Below are 20,081 nucleotides of genomic sequence, written 5' to 3'. Positions count from 1 at the left end.
TCCTCAGTACAGCGCCGAGTGCGGGGATCCGGGAGCCCCTCCAGCGGGGCTCCTGGCCCAAGTCGGGGTGCACAGCAGGAGGGCTGGAACCCCCGCCCAGACACCCCAGGCCCAAGCTGAGCGCGGCGCCTCCCTGTGCCTCGTGCCTCTCTCGGGCGTCGCGGCCAGACCGGCTTCAACAGGACGCCCCAGGCCCCCACCATTTGCTGGTGAGTGCCCCCCGCCTTCTCCCCAGTTCCCTGCCGCAGCCCGTGCTCCCCCCACTCCTGTGCTCCAGGTACGGCGGTTCCGGGGCCCCCAGCAAGCGCGCTGGCCGTGCGGCAGGGACATCCCACACAGCTGTCTCTGCGGCCTGCAGGACACTCGCTGGCTGCCCTGGCCCATTGGTGCGGGGGCCTCACCACCACCTCGTGGTCTCCCCCGGGGCCCTGGGCCCAGCTGAGAGCCACACAGTGGAAAGGGGCCGAGCGGTCAGCGCTCACCTGCGCACACCTCCTGGAGTGGCTGCCCCTCCCGGTCATCACAGGCCCCCCGGCGAGTGCCGCCAGGAGCGCGGGAGGGGGAGACCCTCAACACCCCCCAAGCCCATGTGCTCCCCGCAGTCGGGCTGACCCCCAAGCCCACCAGGCTGCCCGGGGCCGCCGCGGGGACGCGATGCTGCGCTCTGGAGGACGTCCGGAGGGGCTCGCGGCCACGGCCCCGTCCCCGGCCAAGGCTGCCAAGCCCAGGTCTTAGAGGCAAAAGTAGTTATTTCCGATGTTATAAAATTCACACCAGGATTCAAAATTCTGGGAACCAAAGTGCAAGGAACACTCGACACCTCACGAAAGGCGGGGGCAGGTTTGCAAAAGGAGTCTGTTTAATGACAACCACGCGGGGTGAGGCGCGCCGCGCTGGGGGCGCTGAGGAGGGGGCATCCGGAGGGCACGCGGAGTGGACCGCCAGGCAGTCGACGCCGGGGCGCGGCTCCACGGCCTCAGGACAGGGCTCCAGGTCTCCTCTCCAGACGGGGTGGGGCGGGCGAGGAGCCTCGGCGAGCACTCGCCCTGCCCAGGGCCGCCGCGGACGCCCAGCCCTCCCAGCGCACCCGCCTGCGTGGCGCGGCAGGTCTGAAGACGCCTTTTCTCTTGCTTCCTGAAATACTCAGGGAAACGCAGGTGCAAGCAAGGTAGCCACCCGGAGCCCCCCAGCCGGCAACGTGGTGCCCCCAGGGGCGCAGAGATGGGCGGCTCCCGAGCGGAGCCCTGTCCAGCTGCCAGCCGCACCGGCCCGGAGGTCAGCCTCCCGCTGCAGCGTCAGGGCTCACGTGTCAGAACTCTCAGGGCAGGAAGCTGGCGGCCCTCGTCCAAGGTCCAGCGCAGACAGGTCATCGCCGGGCCCTGACCGCTGTCAGGAAGGTGGGCGAGCACTGCTGGGGGCGGGGCAGCGAGGCCCGCCGGCCACCAGGAAGCCGAGGGGCCGGCCACAACGGCCAGCGTGCGCTCCCCACGGCAGCACTGGTTTGCAGAGAAGAGCCCCGCCGACAGGACGGTGACCTCGCCCTCAGCGACCCCTTCGGAAGACGGGCACCTGCCCCACGCCTCGCAGGACAGCGAGCTGGGCTCCCCGCGCCTCTGCCCCGCCCCGGGGTCGACCGTGGACCCGCCTCCTTCCCCATTCCCTCCCCCAAGGTGCGCTGAGTCATGCTCTGCCTGCCGGCCGGCGCAACCCACCCACCCCCAGCGCACCCCGCAGCCGCAGAGCACGGCATGGCGGCGCCTCTGTCTGCGGGCCCAGGGGAGGACCGGCCATGTGTGCTGGGGACAGCGCGCTCGCCAGCCCCACGCGCCCGGGACAGTGTGGGGCCGGCCGGGTCTCTCAACAGAAGCCGGGCCCACAGCGGAGGCGGGCAAGGGGAAGGCGCCTGGCACAGGCAGACGGGCTGACACAGGGACTCCGCAGGCTCTGGGCCTCTGCCCCTCGCGTGCAGACACCCGTCCGGGGCTCGGGCCAGTGGCAGCAGGAGCCCCCAGCCCGCACCTGCCCGCACCGGCCCGCACCAGCCCGCCAGGCCGGTGTCCCGCACACCAAGCACGAGAGCACACAGGTGGCGTTTACATCTATTGGGAGAAGTCGGGACACGGGGCCTGGACAGTCACTGTGCTTGTCGCCGAGGGAGGGGCCGAGCTGTCACGTCAGGTGTCCCCCTCATGCCTAGACTCCGCGGGGCGCGTGGCCGGTCGAGCAACAGACCCTGCGGCCCCTGGGTCCCAGCGTCAGCAGTGGCAGGGCCGGCTGCCGCGACCTCTCCCGCGCCCAAGCCGGGCTCCTGCTGCTCAGAGATTGGTCTCGTCCCAAGCAGGGTCGTTCATGTTCTTCAGAACTTTCCTCACCAGCTTCTCCAGGTCCTTCCGGGCTCTCTGCTCTTCCTCCAGAGACTTCTTCATCTTTTTGTTATCCTACAAAGGAAGCAGACACGGTGGAGCCGGGCCCGGCCCTGCAGAGGCTCCGCAGGTCTCCGTCCAGGACATCGGCCTGGCGTGCCGAGCCGGGTGCAGCAGCCCCAGCGTCCAGCCCTGCGCGGCCCATGTCAGGGAGAGCCTGGCCCCACCGCCTCCGCTCACCCCCGCGACCTCGGGTCCGCAGGAAGCCCGTCGGCACCCGCACGTGTCCCCAGGGATGGTGCCACTCGCCCCGCCACCTGGACGCAGCATGGACCCCGCAGGGCTCACCTCCCACCCCCAGGCCTACCTCGGCGGGCAGGCTCCGTCCCAAGAGCAGAGCCATGCGCATGACCTGACAGATGCACAAAATGCACCGGTCCCGAAGCAGGGCCGCAGCAGGGGCTGCGAGTGGCAGGACACCCGGGGGCGCCTGGCCGGCGTTTATTGGGCCCTCCGATCTCATTTTCAATGATGGCTTGAATAGGAGCTCGAGTGACGGCCGGGCCGGCCGGCGCGGGGTGGAGCAGGGAAGGCAGGTGGAGACCCTGGCGTGACAGGCCGGCCCGAGGGGCCCTCGAGCGCCTGCTGGAGGACAGCCCGCCCCAGCTTTCCATCCCTTTTGCCTTTTCGCAAACCCACTGAGCGCTGAGCCCAAGAAGCGGCGCCGACGCACCTGCCGCAGCTCCCGGACCTCGTCCTTCAGCGCGTACACCGTGTCCACGAGGCTCCTGAAACGGGGGGCAGGCGGGCTCAGGGAGGCGCCGGGTCACCGAGAGGCCGGTCAGCACGCTCCGGGCCCAGGCCCAGACCCCAGCGAGCCCAGACCCACGCCCCCCAGGGTCTCGCCGGCTCCGTGCACCCCAGCCCAGCCCCGGGGACCCCGTGCCTGCTGCAGCCACGAGCGCTACTCACTTTTCTTCTATCACGGTCTGACCGTTACTTTTGGTTTCTTCGACTATAATTTTCTCTTCCTCTGGGAGCAGAACTTGAGGAGCAGAGTCTTTGCGTGAACCTATCGCCACCAAAGAGAAAGAGCCCGCAGGTGAGCATCGTGGCACCGCCTGGGCAGCAAAACAAAAAACCCGACCAGGCAGCGCTACTGCCGCGCTGAGGCTACGAGGGGCCACGCCAGGCTGCGGCGGCCACGGAAACGGGGGCGGGGGGGGGGGGCGGCTTTCCTCAATTTTCTCTACCTCCGTCTAGGGGCGCCAGGCCCGCCCACGCCCAGGGCGGCACTCCCCGAACACGGGCCCTGAGGCTCCGCCGCGGGTCAGAACCTGGGTCTTCAGAGCCCTGAAATTCTCAACAGGTGGCGGCTCAAGGCCTCTGACCACACTGCTCTGGACACCGGGGGGAAACATCCAGCTGGGGTTTGAGCAGGACAGCCGACTCGTCCACATCCTGAGTCCCGTTATTCAGGCGCCCTGGGAGGACGCGCGGCCCCGGGCGCACGAGCCGGCGCGGCCAGCGCGGGGGGGACACGGCTCGCCAGTGCGCAAGGAGGGAATCGGGGTGCGCTAGTTTGGAGAAGGGGAACGATTTGTTCATTACTTGGTTCTTTCACGAAGACTTTACGTTCCCTGGAATATAAACATTTCTCCAAGCGAAGGAAGGAACCACTCCTGGGGCCGGGGGTGTGCGGGCAGCGGCCCGTCACCCGCACAGGCCTGCCTAGGGCAGTGTCTACTGGACAGTCAGCGTTTGCTGCAAAACAGGTTACTTGAGACACATGAACCCAAACATTACACCCAGTAAGGCAGAGAAACCAAGTATTTATTTTAAAAATGAGAAAAGATAAATCTTATTCAAGGATGCAGGGAAAATCTTAAAAGGCAGGAGGAGGAGGTGTCAGCACCACACTGCACACGCATCATTCCTATTTCTGAAAAATGACACGAGATGCCTATTTGAAAAAGGCGACAGGGGACCCCAGAACACAGATGCCCGGGTCACGTCCTGACAGACCAACGCGCTCTGTGAAGAAAGCACAGTCGGGTGTCACGTATGCTGACTGCTAAGGGGACCGTGCTTCGACTTGCTTTACCCGCTTCTAGAAGCTCGTCAAGCTGCGAGGAGGCACCGTGCTCCTGCCACCCGGGGAGCCAGGCCCGGGAAAATGAGTTTCACCAGCATTTTATTTTGAGCCTCTGAACGGAACCGCTGAGGATCCGACAGCCCCAGGAAGGCAAAGCAGGCCTCCCCCCCCCCCCCCCCCGAGGCCAGGGCCACCCGGGAAGCAGCTACTGGCAGGGGGGCAGGGAGAGCCTCGGGCAGGGCGGTCCTGGTGTCCCACTGCGGCTGACGAGCAGCAGGCTGGGGGCGCCTGTAACTACGTTGGTCAGATGCTATTTCAAAGACGCCCTCTGCTGCCGCTTCCAGGCCCCAGAGGCCATGGGGCTTCCGAAGCCCCTCCAAGGGCCACCCTCTCGTGGGCACCGGCCAAGTCGGGCACAGCTTCTACAGACACAGCAGGTGGGGTCCCTCGAGACGTGGCCCCAGAAGGGGACTCCTCTGCTGCTGTAACTGTCCCCCCAGGCACCCGTGCTGGGGCCCCAGCTGGGGGACGGGGCCAATTGCTATCCATCTTCTTCTGGACCTTTCTGGGGAGTTGGGGTGCTGCTGGACACTGGGGCTTACAAGGGCAGTGGGAATGAGAGAGACGTCCCAGAGAAGGCGCAGGGCCAGGCCCCAGGGCATGCCCACAGGGGCAGATGTGCCTGCTGTCCAGAGGCCATTGCCCGGGCCCCCAGGAGGGCACCCGGCCCCGTGTGCAGAGGCGGCGCAGGCAGGGAGCGGCAGCTTAACTGCGGTCCCGGCGTGTGGCCTCCCACCCGGCTGTGCCCCAGGCCCCGACCAGGGCACACCAGGGCCGGCCGGGCATCAGTCAGTACATCCGTGACAGCACTTCCCACGGGTCCCCTGGGACGACAGAGGGAAGGATTTTGCGTGACGACTTCCGAAAGTCGTGGCTGGGGCGGGCACTGTAGCCCCAGGGGCCGGCACGGGTCACACATGCACGGTGCAGTGGGCATTTCTGCAGAGGCACGGCGGCCTGACAGCTCACATGGACTCGGCCTGGGAGCGTGAGGATGCACCACCGCGTCCCGACACCCACCAGGGTCAGAAAAGCTGCTACGGGCTCGCTGAGGGCCAGGGTGCCCAGGAGGCGGGCTGCCCACCACCGGCCTTGTTTCACGTTGCTCCTTCGAAACAACTGGAGGAGCCTAGTCTCTCACCGGCGAGGGACGGTCCTCTAGCCGCTTTCGTGACAAGTTCCTTCTTTAAAAACACAGCTTTGGAAAGTGGACTTGACAAATTATTGCAAAGATTGTCGCGTTGTTAAAGGCACACTGCCCACTTCCCCCGTCACTTGGGCTGGAAAACAACGCTCACAGCAGAAACAATGGCCCAGCACTTTCTGTCAGAGCCTCCAAGGGGCCGAGGCTCCTGACCGGTTCTGGGCGGGCCCAGCACAGTGAAGATCTGGTCCCGCACAGGGCCCAGGACGGAGATGGGGCCGCCACCCGTGGCCTGGAGCCCCCCGAAGCCTGTGGAGGGCCCGGGCATGTACCGGACCTCAGAGGAGGCAGGAAACCCCGTCATGCGCGAGCGCGCCTGGGACCGCCCGAGGGCTGGCCTCACCGTGGCCGCACCGGTGCAAGCACCACGGTGCCCGGACAGTGGCTGGAGGGACGCGAGACCAGCTCACTCACCATCTGCGCCTACGGCCATGCGGCTGCTGGGGCGGGGGAGCCCCGTATCTCACCCTCGGGACCACGTCAGGTTCCTCAGACGTGAGGTGCCAGACACACATGCAGTCCCCGCTCAGAGGTGACCAGGAGTGACGGCCCCCGGCCCCTAAAACACAGAACCCTGGGGGAACAGCACCTCCGTTTGAGAAATAACTCATCAAACGGGTCCATTTTGGGGGCCTTAGTGCCAGCGGTGCGCAGACCCATGGCTCCCACTGGGCGACCATTCCGGGTCCTCGAGTGGCGTGGCCCCGCAGGGCTGAGGCTGCCAGACGAGGAGCCTAAACAGCTGAGAGTTGGCCAGAGACGGGGAGGCGCCCACCGGCAGGCAGGGCCGCGCGCAGTCACGCGGCTTCCTGGCCCACCCCCGAGCTCTGCCTGGCTCAGCTGCGCCGGACGTCGCCTCCAGAACGCAGCCAAAGCACCGCACTGCAGACACCCACTTGCACGGCCCGGGAGCCCCGAGGCCAGAACAGGCAGCCCCCCCCAGAACCCCGTGGGCTGCAACCGCGCTCCCGCCGCCCCCCGGAACAAACGGTAAAAGCCACAGGCTAGAAATGCAAAATTTATTTCAACTGTACAGAACAGATGTCGTTTTTCAATATAAAACAAACACTTCGTGGCCATGTGCAACCAGGACGACGGGGCGTCCGCCTGCCTCCAGGCAGCGCCCCGGCACCCCCGAGAGCGCCACGCCGGGCTGTCACGGGGCCGCGCACGCTACGTACACATCACTGTGTTTTGGCAATTTCAGACAAAACACACAGTTACACAGCTCAGAGACCCGCGGCGAGCGTGGAGCCACGGGGAGGCCGCCCCGGCCACGCGCCACGGCCGAGCGGCGGGACCTACCTTCTGCTCGGATTCTCCATCCTCACGGTAACGCTAATGCACACGCGGACGCGGACTAGCGCGGGGTGACCGACGCCCCGCACGAGCAGGCGCGGCCCCCGGGCGCCGGCACGGCCACCGTGGTCCCAGGCCGGCGCCAACGACACTTCCGACCCGGCCACGAGCGCCCCGGGTGCAGACCCTCGGGACGAGTCCAGACAAGAAGCCGGATCGTCGTCCTGCAGTCGTCTTCGCGTCAACAAAATCACTGTCAAAATGGCTTTAACTGGCACAAAAAGACAGGGTGGGCAAGCGCCACAACTCGGCGGTCAAGAACGTGTCTCGTCAAGACAACGCAAGCGCGGCCGGCGTGGGACAGAGCCCATGGGCCGTGCCGGGGGTGCCCGCCGCGCCGCCAGGCCTGAGCCTCCGCCACGGGGCAGCCCGGCGTGGGGCAGGAGGGTCACGTTAGGTGAGACAGAGCCAGGCTGCTCCCGAGGAGCGCGGCCGGGTGAGGAGGCCAGCCTCCGGCGCCCTCTCTCTCCACGCCCTGGCGCCAGTGGGGCAGACAGACCCCCGCAGGGGCACGGACCCTGGCACACTGGCACGTAGTTACATCCGGTGGGAAAGTAGGAAGCTGCAGCCGGAGGGGCCCCTCGGGGCGACGGGGCAGAGCACGTGGAGTGGGGCGACCCAGCCCTGGGGCCACCCGCCTGCCCGCCGCAGCGCAGAGCCGCGGCCTGAGCCACACGCCTGCCGGGCCGCCAGCACCGGGCTCAACTCCCAGGAACAGGGCGGACGCAGCAAAGGTGTCTCCGTGCAAACGAGACGGGAACACTGCCTGGGGGCGGCCAGGGAGGGTGCTGGGGAGAAATCACAGCCACCTGCGGTCACCGCCACCCTGAGGGAAGGAAAACACGTTATTCCCGACTCGCCATGGCGTCACACGTGCTGAGCTGGCTTCAGCGAACCCTTAAAACGCAACCCTCGGGTGCCATTTCCACCCCAAACACAGCAGGCGGGAGGGCACACGGCCCCCAGCGATGGGCAGATGTGGGGCTGCGCTGCATGTGACGCGCTCGCTCAGACCGCCCTGACGCGGACCCAGCCCGAGCGAGGTCAGTGAAACCTCCTTACAGCATCCCTAAGGGGGCGGGCCCCAGCGGGGTCCCCTCCTGCGTCTCATGGCAGCCGCGCGTCTGCGATGCTGAGGTGTCCCCAGGACATCGAGCGCGGGGGCCACTGCGCCGGGATTGCGGTAATTGGACTTTCACTGCAGCCAGCGGCTGAGAACAAGCAACGCATCCACTGCAGGCAGTATGAGTATGGGTGTCGGGGATGTCGGGGTGCAGCCAGGCCAGGACTCAAGCCAAAGCACTCGCCTGTTCCAGCCCACCGACCGCCTGGGGAGCCTGCACTGCACGGGGGGAGGAAGCTGCGGCGGGACTTCACCCGCAGGGAGTGGGCGGGGCCGAGGAGCACAACGGTGGGGTCAGCTCCGGTGGGGGGTCCCGGCTGACGCTACGCTGGCCGCCTCAGAGAGCACTCCCTCCTGCGGCCGTGCGCCCTCGGGAGCCCTGGGCGGGCGCGGGCCGGCCCCCTGGGCCCTGCCCCCCCCCCCCCAACACAGCTCAGCACGGTCTTGCTGGTCGCCCAGCCGCAGGCTGTGGGGCGTGCTCGGCACTCACCCCACGGAAGCCAGGCGGGCCCACGTGGAGGCGGAGGCCCCTGCTGGTCCTGTGGGCTGCAGGCCCCGGCCCGCCGGTTCCGGTATCAGCGAGCTCGCGCCTCTACCGTGCGTGAGCAGGCGGGCGCCACGCCGAGAATAACCCCTGCGGGTGCTCGGCACCACCCCGCCTGCCCAAGGAGCCAGCACCCCGGGGACAGGCCGGGCGTCGGCCCCTCCAGCTGTGCTCGAAGGAGCGGCGATGGGCGGTGCTGCACCACCCAGCACAAGGGGAGCAGAAGACCCCCGCGTTGTTAAAACACCACATGAAAGAGACAAGAACAGCAAGGAAACGTCTAGGAAAGCAGGCTGCAGTACACGAGCAGTGCTGGGGAGAGCGCAGGGCGTTAGTTCTGGTGAGAGATATACGAGCAACAGCTCTTACGAGAGGCGGCCCCCGCTCTGTAACTATGGGCTGTCCACACACTGTCATAGTCAGAGTCCTCCGAGGGGTCTGAAGGCTCCAAACGGGAAAGGCTGCCGCGACGACCCAGGCAGTCTAGACTTGGCTGGTCGTCGTCGGCCAGGACGTGATTATGCATCAGGTCAGTGCCTTGCCATGCTAAGACGGGCGGGCGGGGCGGGCGACAGCGGAGGCGGGAGGAGGAGGACGGACAGGAAGAGCCACAACCAAAGACATGGAGACAGAAGCACAGGGTAACGGGAAGAGAAGGAAGAGAGAAAATACTGTTAAAACATGGCAGCAACGTTCGTTTCTCCTCACCTAGGCTGGGCCGCGATGCCGGACTCAGCACCGGCCCAGCCGCCACCGGGCCCGCTACCACCTCACTAGACCCGCAGCCACGCGTGACTCTCACCCCCCCCTCAGCCCTCGCGGGCGGCTGGGCCCGCAGCGCCTGGCGAGCCCCCGTCTGCCCTGCGCCTCACGGACCACAGCGTCCTGTAGGACGTCCTCGGGCAAGGAGCCGTCCCTGTGGCCGATAACAAACCGTGTCCCGTCGTTGAGACGGACACGCTGAATGCAAGACAGTTCCGAGGACTTTCCTTTTCTTCGCTCTGTCAGGCTAGGCAGCACCTTAAGGACGGGGCCTACACTTACCTGATCCGCTCTCCCTGCCGCAAAAACATCCGCGTGGAGAAGGGTGTCCACGGGCCCCGCCCCGCCCCCCAGCCCGCCCGGTGCGGGGCCTCTCACTGGTGATGCCACCACTTAGGAGGAGGACAGGAGAAAGTGGACACAAAAGGCAGAGCAGAGGCCAGCAGGGGCTAGAGCCACGAGCACTGGTGCTGGCCAGGCCGTGCGGCCCGGGAGGTGGGGCGGGAGCCGTGGACCCGCCGCCCGACAGCCGTTAGCACCACCCATGAGTGTCCCGCACCCCTGGGCCCCTGCGCCCGCGGCTCGAGCACATGCCTGGCCAGCACCAAGGACCGGCGCCCCGTCCCACCTGCCCTCGGGACACTGGGCCTAGGCCTGAGGGGACGGTCTGCCCTGGGCCCACGGTGTGGGCTGCTCCGGCAGCGGCCGGGTGCCTGGTCAGGAGCCGCGGGCACAGCTCCGGCGGCCCTGCGGGGGCCGGGCCCGTCGTGGGCACTGCCTCTCAACAAAAAAATGCACTCACACGAGAACACACAGAGCTCCCACTGCCTGGTCTACTCCCTGGCTAAAATTTTATTTCAAATGATTCAAGCAGAAATAAGTCATTTTTTTTTAAATTCTCAAAGTCCACACCCAGATGGCTGTGGCCACGCTCTAGAGCTTATTACTTCAGACACAGCCTCCTGCACACAGGGCCCCGGGGTGCACTCACGGTGGGCCTCCCAGCACAGCCCTCTCCTCTGCACTGACCTGTCACTACAAAGGGCATCCGCCCCGAAGAGGGGACAGACGCTCCCCGGGCAGGAGCCGGCCCAACCGCGGGGCTGCAGGCGTCCCCGCGACGCTGAGAGGCAGCTGGAAATCCCCGCCGCCCCTCTTTCCAGCACGAGTTTGAGAGGACCCAGCACCGGCCCACCGGGCGGCCTGTGCTGGGCCCTGACACCGAGGGGGAGCGAGCAAATGCGCCACAAGTTGGAGTGGCAAAGCAACCAAAAGCTCAAAATCCTACAGAAACCAATTCTTATGGGATAACCTAGTTCTTCAGAAAAACGAAAAACCCAAGAAATAACAGCCCTGCGAGGGCCCGTGGCCAGGACACGGCAGCAGAGAGGGCGCCTCCCCCTGCGGGGCGGGGCGGGCGGGGCCTCTGCTCGGCATGCGGGAGGGTCTTGTTGAAAAGGCCCAGCTCTGCAGCAGGTCAGGCGGCCCCCGGGAGCCGTCACACGCCAAGGGCAGGTGAAGCCGGTGGCCCCGACATCTAGGGGCCACCTGACTGGATGCACCTCCAAAGAATCTCAGGCGGGGACTGGCCCGAGAGGGACTGGCCCAGGGCACGCTGCTGACCAGACTCTAGAAAACTAAGTCACAGTAACAGCAGAGATGGTGACACCGCCCCACGGAGGTCTGAACGGCCTGGACGGAACCGCCCGTCCTCCGTGTCCGGCAGAGGCCCACGTGTGGCCCTGCCCCACCACACCCCCGCGGGCCAGCCCTGCAGCCGCCTGGCCCTGCCCAGCACGTCCGCAGAGACTCACTTGAGTTGAGCGTCTGCCGGGTCTTGGCGCTGGTGCAATAGGCCTCGATGACCTTCAGGATCTGCGCATCCTCCTCCAGCGCGGCCGTGCCTGTGGGGACACATGCGTCACAGCTGCACACCGGTGCTGCCCGCCGACCAGACGGAGCACAGCCAGGACAGACGAGCGCCCTCCGAGAGGACCAGGCTGCTCAGAAGTGCGGCTCACCGGCCGCGTGGGGGCCCAGGGTCCCCCCTACAGCGCGAGCTGTCTCGCTGTCCAACCCGAGGCTGAGGACGGGCAGGCCCGGGAGAGGGGAGCTGAGAGACACGCGCAGGAGCGCAAGGGCCGCTGCGGCCCAGGAAGGGCGAGAGCTGACAAGGCCCGGCTTGCACCCGCCACCCACCAGCTGCCATGCCCCAGAGCTCAGCGCGCAGGGAGGCGGCACCCCGTGCCTGCCATGCAAGAGGGGAGGCAGCTGCACCCCAGAGAGGCCGCAGGCCAGCCTCGGTGTGGAGAGTGGTCCTTAGAGCCCCCGCCAGAGTGTCCACACCCCTGGAGCTGGGAGGCGCCGCCCAGCTGCTGCTCACGCGCCAGGGCCGGGCTGGATGGGCCACGCGGGGGCCCAGCACCGGAGACCTCGCCCATGGCGTCCCATCCCAGGCAGGCCTCCTGCCTCTCCCGCCGCGCCAGGCATCGCGTGGACACGCCGCTGTGAGCTCTCTCCACACCACCGACAGGCAGCCCCGCACCGCGCCCGCCGGCGCACACACTCACTCTTCCTCAGCGCGAACTCCTCGTCCGACGGCTTCCGCTCAGGCTTGCGCTTGGGAAGCAGCTTTTTCATAGTCTTGGGGCTCTTACTAAGGTCCTGCAGGGAGAGAGGGCAGTACTGATGAGCCTCACCAGGGGCCTGCCTGGCAACCCCGAGAGTGCTGGGGCGTTGCTGGGTCACTCCAGCCGCCTGTGGGGCGTCCTGCTGCCCCATGGTGACTTGAGTTCGCACGTGAGGCACCTGCATCCAGCGGACCGCCGGGTCCAGCGAGCAGGGCACACAGGGACTAACCGCCCGGCTCGCTAGGAAGGGCGGCTGCGCCTGCTCTTGGAGGAGCGAGTGAAGAGCTGGGGATCAGGGGCTGGCCTGGGCGCAGCGGCGTGGAAGGCAGGGCTGGGGCTCAGGTGACTCGGGGCACTCCTCACCGGGAAGGCACCCTCGCCCCCGCCGCACGGCACTCAGCACCCAGAACGACGCAGAGCACGCCGGCGGAAACCCAACAGGACAACTGAGCCAGTAACGCCGGGGCCAACCGTGAGGCGTCACTGTGGGCATCACCGTGACAACAGACACGGGACCCCGCCTCTGACCAGGGAGGCGGGGGAGATGCGCTGGTCAGGCTGATGCACGCAGAGGGAAGAAAGATCAACCTTGGAGAGTGTCTCTTTCAAACCCTCACTGAACAGATAAATTCCAGCAGTTTGTAGACCTGCAGCGGCACCAGCGCAGAGCGCGCACGCCGCGTGGATGCAGGGCCAGGAGGACTTGGCCCCACACGCCAGTCCTGTCAAGCCAGGCCCAGAAGACCATCCAGAGCTGGGAGGAGCCGGGGCAGCGGTCCCAGGGCGGAGCTGCCACTGCTGTCCGCTGAGCACCAGCCTTCCCTCGTCATGCTTGCTCCTTCCGGCGAGCAGCCAGAAGCGTGCACAAAACCAAGTCCAAAAATTCCGAGCCAGACAAACGCTGAGCACATACAACCCAGCGCGCGTCCCCGGCGGGCGGTGGCGGGCAGCACGCGTCTCCCAGGGCCAGGGCACAGTCGTGACGGATTGCCAGGGAAGCCTGCCTAGGACATCCTGGTCTGCACCGAGGCCCAGACCACACTGCGGTAGCCCCGCCCCAGGCCTCGCTGACCACGGCCAGCCAAGTGGCCCAACACGAGGAGGGGCCCAGAGGGCGAGAAGGGAGGGGCTGGCACCGTGGGCTCAGTCCCGGACAGACCTGCTGAGGCCCCACTGACGACCCAGCCCCCAGGCCCATGGTGCGTCCCTCCCTGCGCCCTCCGAGCCTCAGGTCCCTTCTCAGCGCCGCGCTCTCAGGAGCACTTCACTCCGGCCAACCCTGCTCTCACGCGCCCAGTACTTTCTCTGGCCTTCTGAACTACCTCGCGCTGTGTTCCCTCAAACTCCATTCTGCTGCAAAGGGCAACACAGCATTTCCCTGGCAGCTGAGAGCTGCCCGCAGCGTGGCTGCCGCCTCTTCGCAACCCTGCCCTGCCTGGGCACAGGGCCCCAGCGTCCGCTGCTGGAAGGCTCATAGCCTTTTGCACCGAGAGCTTCACGGCCTCCAGCTGACGCCCCAAGTGGGGCTGCTGGCCAAGCGGCATTTCCACTCCCGGGCTGAGGCGGGCCCAGAGCGCACCCCTGGGGAGCAGCCTTCCTGCCCACCGGCTCCTCCCTCCCAGCACCTGTCGTTGGGGCCTTTCTACGTGGGCCCGTCTCGCGTGTACTCCAATTTCACCGGGGAGCACAGAGCAGCGATGCTCCCCAAGCGGCTGCCGTAGCGGGGACCCCAACCACCGGCAAGGCAGAGGTTGCGCGAGAAACCCCCGGAGGGTACCGGGAGTCGGGAGCACCTCTCACGGCGGCCCTCAGCAGAGGGGCGTGTGCGCAGCGCCTCGCCAGGCTCGTGTACGCTGACACCACACGCTCACACATGCCCCACGCTCACACTCGTCTCCGCCACACTCGGGCTCCACCCGCGTCCTCGGGCGGGGCCTCCGGGGCTCCTCACATGCGCCGCCTCCTCGAGCCCGAAAGGCGCCCACACACAGCGCAGGGCCGCTGTCAGGATGGCGTTGGCCGCCAGGGAGCATGAAGCACTGGACTCCAGTCGGGCCAGGTCCGGAGGGGCCAGGTCTGAAGCTATGCTCGCCGGGCTCACTGGGACGGCTGTGCGTCCGGGCCGTGGGTACGGGGCTGAGGAAGGGCGTCCTGTCCTGGCGAGGCTGCTAGGGCGGGGCTGGGAATGAGCGACACAGTCACTGTAGCCACGTCCCCCCAGGTCCCTCGGCCTTTGGTGCTCTACTGGGAGGCCGGCGGCGCTCCTTGGACAGAAGCCTGCTGTGCGGACATGTCTGATCGGAGCCCGCTGTCCAGGCGGCTTCCCCTGACTCGGCCCCGCCTGCAGTCGGCCCCCAAGGCCCGGCGACAGTGGTCAGAGAGACCGCAGCGCTGGGCATGGTGAGTGGGAGGCGTCATGGTCTCTCTGGCGCCACAGCGCTGCCAAACAGCTGTCTTCGCCTCCAGGCGCAATGCTCCCTGCCCTCCCACCGCCGCTCCCGACAAATGCGGCCTCCTGGACCAGGCCTCCAGCGAGACGGGGCCGCCGGGCACACGGTGGCCAGCTGCAGCAAGGCGAGGCCTGATACACCGGAAGCCAAATAACTTGGGTGCCGTGAGGGGCATGGAGGAAGCCGCTGTGAGACCTGCCAGCCCCTTGGCCCACAGCGCCCAAGTCAGGGAGGGGCACGGGGCACTCTGGATGACAACAGCGGGCTGACCCCCCACAGGCCTCCGAAGAAAGGCCTCTGCCTTCTCGCGCCACAGACAGATGCACCCCACACCCCGGCTGCAAGGACATAGAAAGACAGATGCACCCCACACCCTGAATGCACGGACACTGAAAAAGACAGACGCGCGCCTCACCCTGACTGCACCGACACCGAGACAGACAGACACGCGCCTCACCCTGACTGCACCGACACCGAGACAGACAGACACGCGCCTCACCCCGACTGCACCGACACCGAGACAGACAGACACGCGCCTCACCCCGACTGCACCGACACCGAGACAGCGCCCCCGAGCGCCTCACCTCCTTGTAGCAGAGGGCGGCCGAGGGCCGGAGGGGAGGCGCGGGCCGCAGACAGCTCAGGCTCCAGGGCTTGGGGGTCTTCGGCGGCTCCAGCGGCCCCCAGCTGATGGCGGCATGTGGGGCGCCATGGTGGGAAGGGTGGGGCAGCGTGTGGTAGGGGGGCGCCAGCGGCATGGGCTTGCTGTCGGCGTGCTTGCTGGACGGGGCGAGCGGGTGGCAGGGGAGCTGCCGGGAGACGAGGAAGACAGCGTCCGCAGTCGAGGCCGTGCAGAGACACCCGACCCGCGGAGGCTCAGCCACCCCCGCCCCAGACGACGCTGACAGGGCGCGATCGTGGGAGCTTCTGGGCCGCCCAGGCCAGGAGGCAGCCGAGGGGCCCGGCCCGTGCGCCTGCAGTAACACTCACAAAGGGCATCTCAGCCCATGGAAATAACGGAATTTTGTCAAATAACAGCCACTATGTGGGGGCCCACGCGGCCCAGTTAGTGTGATTTACTGGGCAAAGCACGGGCGCCACTGTCTCGTGAACCCCTGGATGCGGCCAGGCCCGTTCTTCCAGGCTCGTCTCTGCTACGGAGACCAAGCACAGCGACAGCAGAGACAGCGCGACAGGAAGCTCTAAATGTGAGTTTCCATGTTGACCTCTGAAGGCGCCCTAAGTATATGGGAGACCGAAGAGCTGCTGAGATGTGCAAACGAGCAGGACACAGGTGAAGATTCCTTAAGTCAAAGCAGACATCAAAGAAGGCGATTTCAGAGCCTCCCCGTGAGCCTGGCCCCCTCATCACTAAATCCTGATGACGCCTGCTACAGAGTGAATGTTCTCGAGACCCTGCTGGGTCCGCAGCCCCTGGGCTAAAGTGCGGGGCCGGCGGCGTCTGCAGAGAACCCTGGGTGGGCCCCGGTACATGACGCCATGTGTGGCCAGCCGGCAGCCACCCCGAGCCAGGCGGGTCCTTACGGTGTGAGACGGCACAGAATGCGGCTTGACGCAGGGGTTGCCCGCAGCCGTGACCTTCGTCTGCTTCTGCAGGTGGTCCACCCACTCGTGCAAGTCCTGCTGGCTGCTGCAGGACACCAGGATCCGCTCGATCATGCTCCCTAGAAGAGAGGAGATGCCCAGGCGGGACATGGGGAGAGCACGTGGGCCCACGGCGCCCCAATGGTGGGCCTCCCCCCGCAGCGCCCGCAGCGCCCCTCACCTGCAATCTCAAAGGCGTTCCTGTGGTGCTCGCTGTCCTCAAGCTTCGTGATCGTCATCCCTGTAGTTGGGAGCTTGCCCTGAAAACGACCCCCAAGTTAGAGCTTCTCACGTAAAGATGCTGTTTTTAAAGCAAACGTTCATAGACAAGTGACGTTAGAAGCGGGAGAAGAGTGTTCGCAAGCCAGGAAAACCCCTCTCCTGTACCAGCCACGCGCGTGACATCAGAGCTTCTGACCCAGTGAGAACTACTGATGCTCAAATCTAGGAACAGCACCAGCGAGCAGCAGAGACACACCCCGGCTGCACCTGTGGCGCGCCTCCGAGCACCCCCAGGGAGCAGGCCCAAGGGACCCGCCCAGGCGGCCCAGGGGCAGGGGCTGGTGGCCAGCTGCTGGGCAATGAGCACAAGCAAGCAGGCAGGGACATGGCGCCCAGAGATGTCAGAGAGGGCCACACACACGGCACTGAACACAGACACCAGCCAGTACGTCTGGGCCGGGCCAGGCCGCGGCAGCGGGGAGCAAGGGCTGTCTGGCAGAGAGCCACGGTCCTCCACAGGGCACAGAGCCCTGGCGGGCAGGGGCCTGGATGCTGCTCTATGCCCATCGGCCAGGGACAGTCTCCCCACCCATCCCCACACCAGAAAAGACCCTGTCCACGGAGGCAGAGCCAGCTGAGGGTCACCCAGAGGCGGGGACACTTTGGGACACTGGGCAATGCTGGGCATGCATGGTCAGACACTTCTGACAGAGGCACCCTCCGGCACGTCAGCCACAGCGGGTCCCTGAGGCACGGGGCTCAGAGCCGCGAGACCACCACAGCAGGCGGTGTGCCGCCTCGCACCACAAAGGGGCCAGGATCTCCCCGTGTCCCTGGCTTTGCTGCGTGACACCTGCCAGAGCGGGAGATGCACGCCACCGATGCACGGGCCTCAGCATGCAGAGGCTCCCTGCAAGGACAGGTCCCGTGGGTGGGACGCCCAAGCCCCCATGGCCGCGTGCCAGCCTTGCTACCAGGGCCTGGGCCTCACAAGCGGTGACCCTTCCTTTCTCTGCTTAGACCAGAGCCTGAACACAGGGAGCTCGGCCTCCACCTCGCCGGTCATCCCACCAGGGCATTGGGTAGGAGGGGGCGGTGCTGGGTGGAGGGAGCAGCAGCTGACTCTGCACAGACCCTGCTCTGCAGCAGGCTGGCCAACAGAGGGGCAGGGCTGTCCGGTGTCCTCAGAGGCCCGCTTTGTGCAGGGCCTGTGAGGAGCTGCTCTCCGGGCAGCAGAGTCCCTGGACATCTGACTCGGGTCAGTGGCTGGACATCTGGCCAGTGCAGCAGGAAACCACGAGGCCACCCAGAGAAAGGAGGCTGAGCTCGGCAACACCGTCTCGGGCGCCGGGCCAAGCCACGGGACTGGGAGGCACTGGCTTCCAGAGCCAAGGCCGACCCAGACCAAGGACCCACACGCCGCGAGTCTGCAATTCAGGAAACACCAGAAGCCCTCGCCTCGGCCCTCCCATCAGCGCTCACGTCCTCTCCAACAGGTCCCTGAAGGCCAGCTGGAAAGGCCCTTCCCAGCACGCCGCGGCTGGCCGCTGAGTGGCTGCTCGTCTGAGGTGCGGGGCAAGCGGCAGGAGGGCTGAGTGGTCAGGAGGCGGTGCTGCGCATCGCCTGCTCCCTCCCCCCAGCTCAGGACTGAGGCTGGCAGGGGACATGCACGGGGCAGGCGCAGGCACCACAGCCCCAGGCACACACCAGCCAGGCCAGAAATGGTGCCCTGCGGACGGGGGGTTGGGGGAGGCCCCACGGGCGGTACCTGGTAGATGAAGCCGCTCATCCGCGGGCTGGCGGACAGCATCAGCAGCGTGCTGGGGAAGAGGAGGAGGTAGCGCTCGCTCTTCTCCTAGGCCAGGACAAGGACAGACCAAGCACTTACTCAGAGACAGAAGCACGAGGACGGTCCCCCCCGCCCCGCCCCACTCGCTGTTTGCGTTTCTCCCACCCCGTTTTATTGGCTAAATTAAGTGAAAACAAAGTTACAATAAATTTCAAGATTCACAAGGAGCCCACGTACAACCCTTCACTTTGAGGCTAGCCAAAGAGCTCAGCTCTGCCTGCGACTCTGGAACTGGACTCAAACTCTCCCTCCTGGTTAAGGAAAAGCGACCGTAACGGCGTTCAGTGCAGGGGGCGGGCGGGGCCCTCAGCCCAGGGCGGCCGTGAAATGCCAACACCAGTAGCCGGGGACATCCCCAAAGCCGGACACGCCCGTGGAAGGCGGTCTCCTCCCTCCCGTAACTGTCACCTTGTTTGCGTGAGAGACTTAGCGTGAGCAGCATTTGACAGTTCAAACCGTCACCTGAACATGGTTAAGAACACCCCAGAGACCACACCTCAAGAACAAACACCCCCAGAGGAGACAGAGGGCGGACGCCTTGGGGGCCACAGCACCAGCCTGTCCTGAGGCCTCATGTCCGCAAGCGTGCTCTAAGCCGCACTACTGACCACAGAGCCGGAGGGAAATCCAGGAGCAGGGACTGGCGGAGAGAGCCAAGGGCAGCCGTGGGCGGGGACGGCAGTGGCCCGCCCGGGGGCAGCACAGTACCTCGCTCCCCGCGCACTGGATCAGGACCTGCGACATGTAAACCACGGCGCCCAGGGCCTTGATGTCATCACCCTCCCAGTTGCGGATGGCTTCCGTCAGGATCTGCAGCTCCAGCTCCTTCCTCTTCCGCACCTCCTGACACTGAGCCTGAGGGACACGAGAGCCCGGTGATGGCACGGGAGCCGCCAGCCTCACAGCCTGGGTGGCCCCACAGCAGCTTTGTGGCGCGCCCGGAGACAGCCCGCTGCTCGACACCCGCGAGAGGGCGGAGCAGCCCCTGGGCCAGGGCCCCGGGGACCGCAGTCACCCACGTCAGGAGACACACACAGCGGCGAGGGACGCGCTTGCTGTGACTGTAACGTCTGCCCGCGCAGAATCTGGGCCGAGGGAAACACCAACAAGGCGGATGTTTCGGGACAGCCGGCCCAAGAGCAGGCCGACCGCGAGGGGGGCTGCAGGGCACAGGGAGGGCACCCGGCCACAGCCGGGCAGCCGCGGGGCGCGTCGCGGTGTCTTCTCGACACCTGAACGACAACTGCGTTTTTCTGGCGCCCACAAGTCCAGCCGCGGGGACACTGATGACACACACATCCCCTCAGCTCACGCCCCTGAGAGAACTGCATTTTCCCCGTTACCTATCCTTCCCAGGCGACACGCCTTTCTCTGCGTTCAAGTGCCAGAATAAGGGCCGAGGAAAGCCTGTAACACACGCGCCACACTTACAGAGAGGCTTTTGAAGGCGGCCATGGACTTCTGGATGTCCTGTCTGTCTGGATGATAATCCTGCGAAGAAGCGAGACTCTCAGCTCTCACAGTCACACGCTTCCCCCTGGAAAGGCGCCCTACAGCCTGTGTCAGGGTTTTCACCCCACAACATGTCCTATTTACAAGGTGTCATTTCTCATTCTTTAATACAGTCAGGGAGCCGGTGACCCTCGGGGAAACACGTCAGAGGACGTGGGAGTAAGAGGGGCCCCCGCACCCACACGCCGGTGCGGGCACAGCAGCCACCGCGGCAGAGGACCGGCACGCGTGTGGGCAGGGCCCGCTGACCACCCCTTACGGGAACGCTCCTGAGCCAAGACAATGCCCTGAACCCCGCTTTCT

The 20,081-nt window shown here is 66.3% G+C and overlaps 1 protein-coding gene across 7 annotated transcripts in view; it reads right to left on the bottom strand.

Moving 5' to 3' along the window:
- Positions 1 to 2,034: 2,034 nt before the first annotated feature.
- ARHGEF7 (Rho guanine nucleotide exchange factor 7) overlaps positions 2,035 to 20,081 on the bottom strand; it is a gene marked incomplete at both ends in the record, with an annotated part of 59,469 nt that continues 41,422 nt past the window's right edge. For 2 of the 7 annotated variants that reach the window (XM_084234365.1, XM_084234366.1), the window contains 12 exons: positions 2,035 to 2,438; positions 3,097 to 3,151; positions 3,336 to 3,435; positions 9,118 to 9,294; positions 11,325 to 11,414; positions 12,081 to 12,174; positions 15,175 to 15,399; positions 16,136 to 16,275; positions 16,377 to 16,455; positions 18,186 to 18,272; positions 18,975 to 19,121; positions 19,698 to 19,757. In XM_084234365.1, coding sequence (XP_084090491.1) covers positions 2,316 to 2,438; positions 3,097 to 3,151; positions 3,336 to 3,435; positions 9,118 to 9,294; positions 11,325 to 11,414; positions 12,081 to 12,174; positions 15,175 to 15,399; positions 16,136 to 16,275; positions 16,377 to 16,455; positions 18,186 to 18,272; positions 18,975 to 19,121; positions 19,698 to 19,757 — 1,377 coding nt within the window. Of the gene's footprint in view, positions 2,439 to 3,096; positions 3,152 to 3,335; positions 3,436 to 9,079; positions 9,295 to 11,324; positions 11,415 to 12,080; positions 12,196 to 15,159; positions 15,400 to 16,135; positions 16,276 to 16,376; positions 16,456 to 18,185; positions 18,273 to 18,974; positions 19,122 to 19,697; positions 19,758 to 20,081 lie in introns of those variants that run through there. The other 5 variants (XM_084234367.1, XM_084234371.1, XM_084234369.1 and 2 more) reach the window with 3 other exon arrangements.

This window comes from Talpa europaea, assembly GCF_964194135.1.
Source record: "Talpa europaea genome assembly, chromosome: 6".
Lineage (NCBI taxonomy): Eukaryota > Metazoa > Chordata > Mammalia > Eulipotyphla > Talpidae > Talpa > Talpa europaea.
This window is presented reverse-complemented; position numbering and strand designations above follow the sequence as displayed.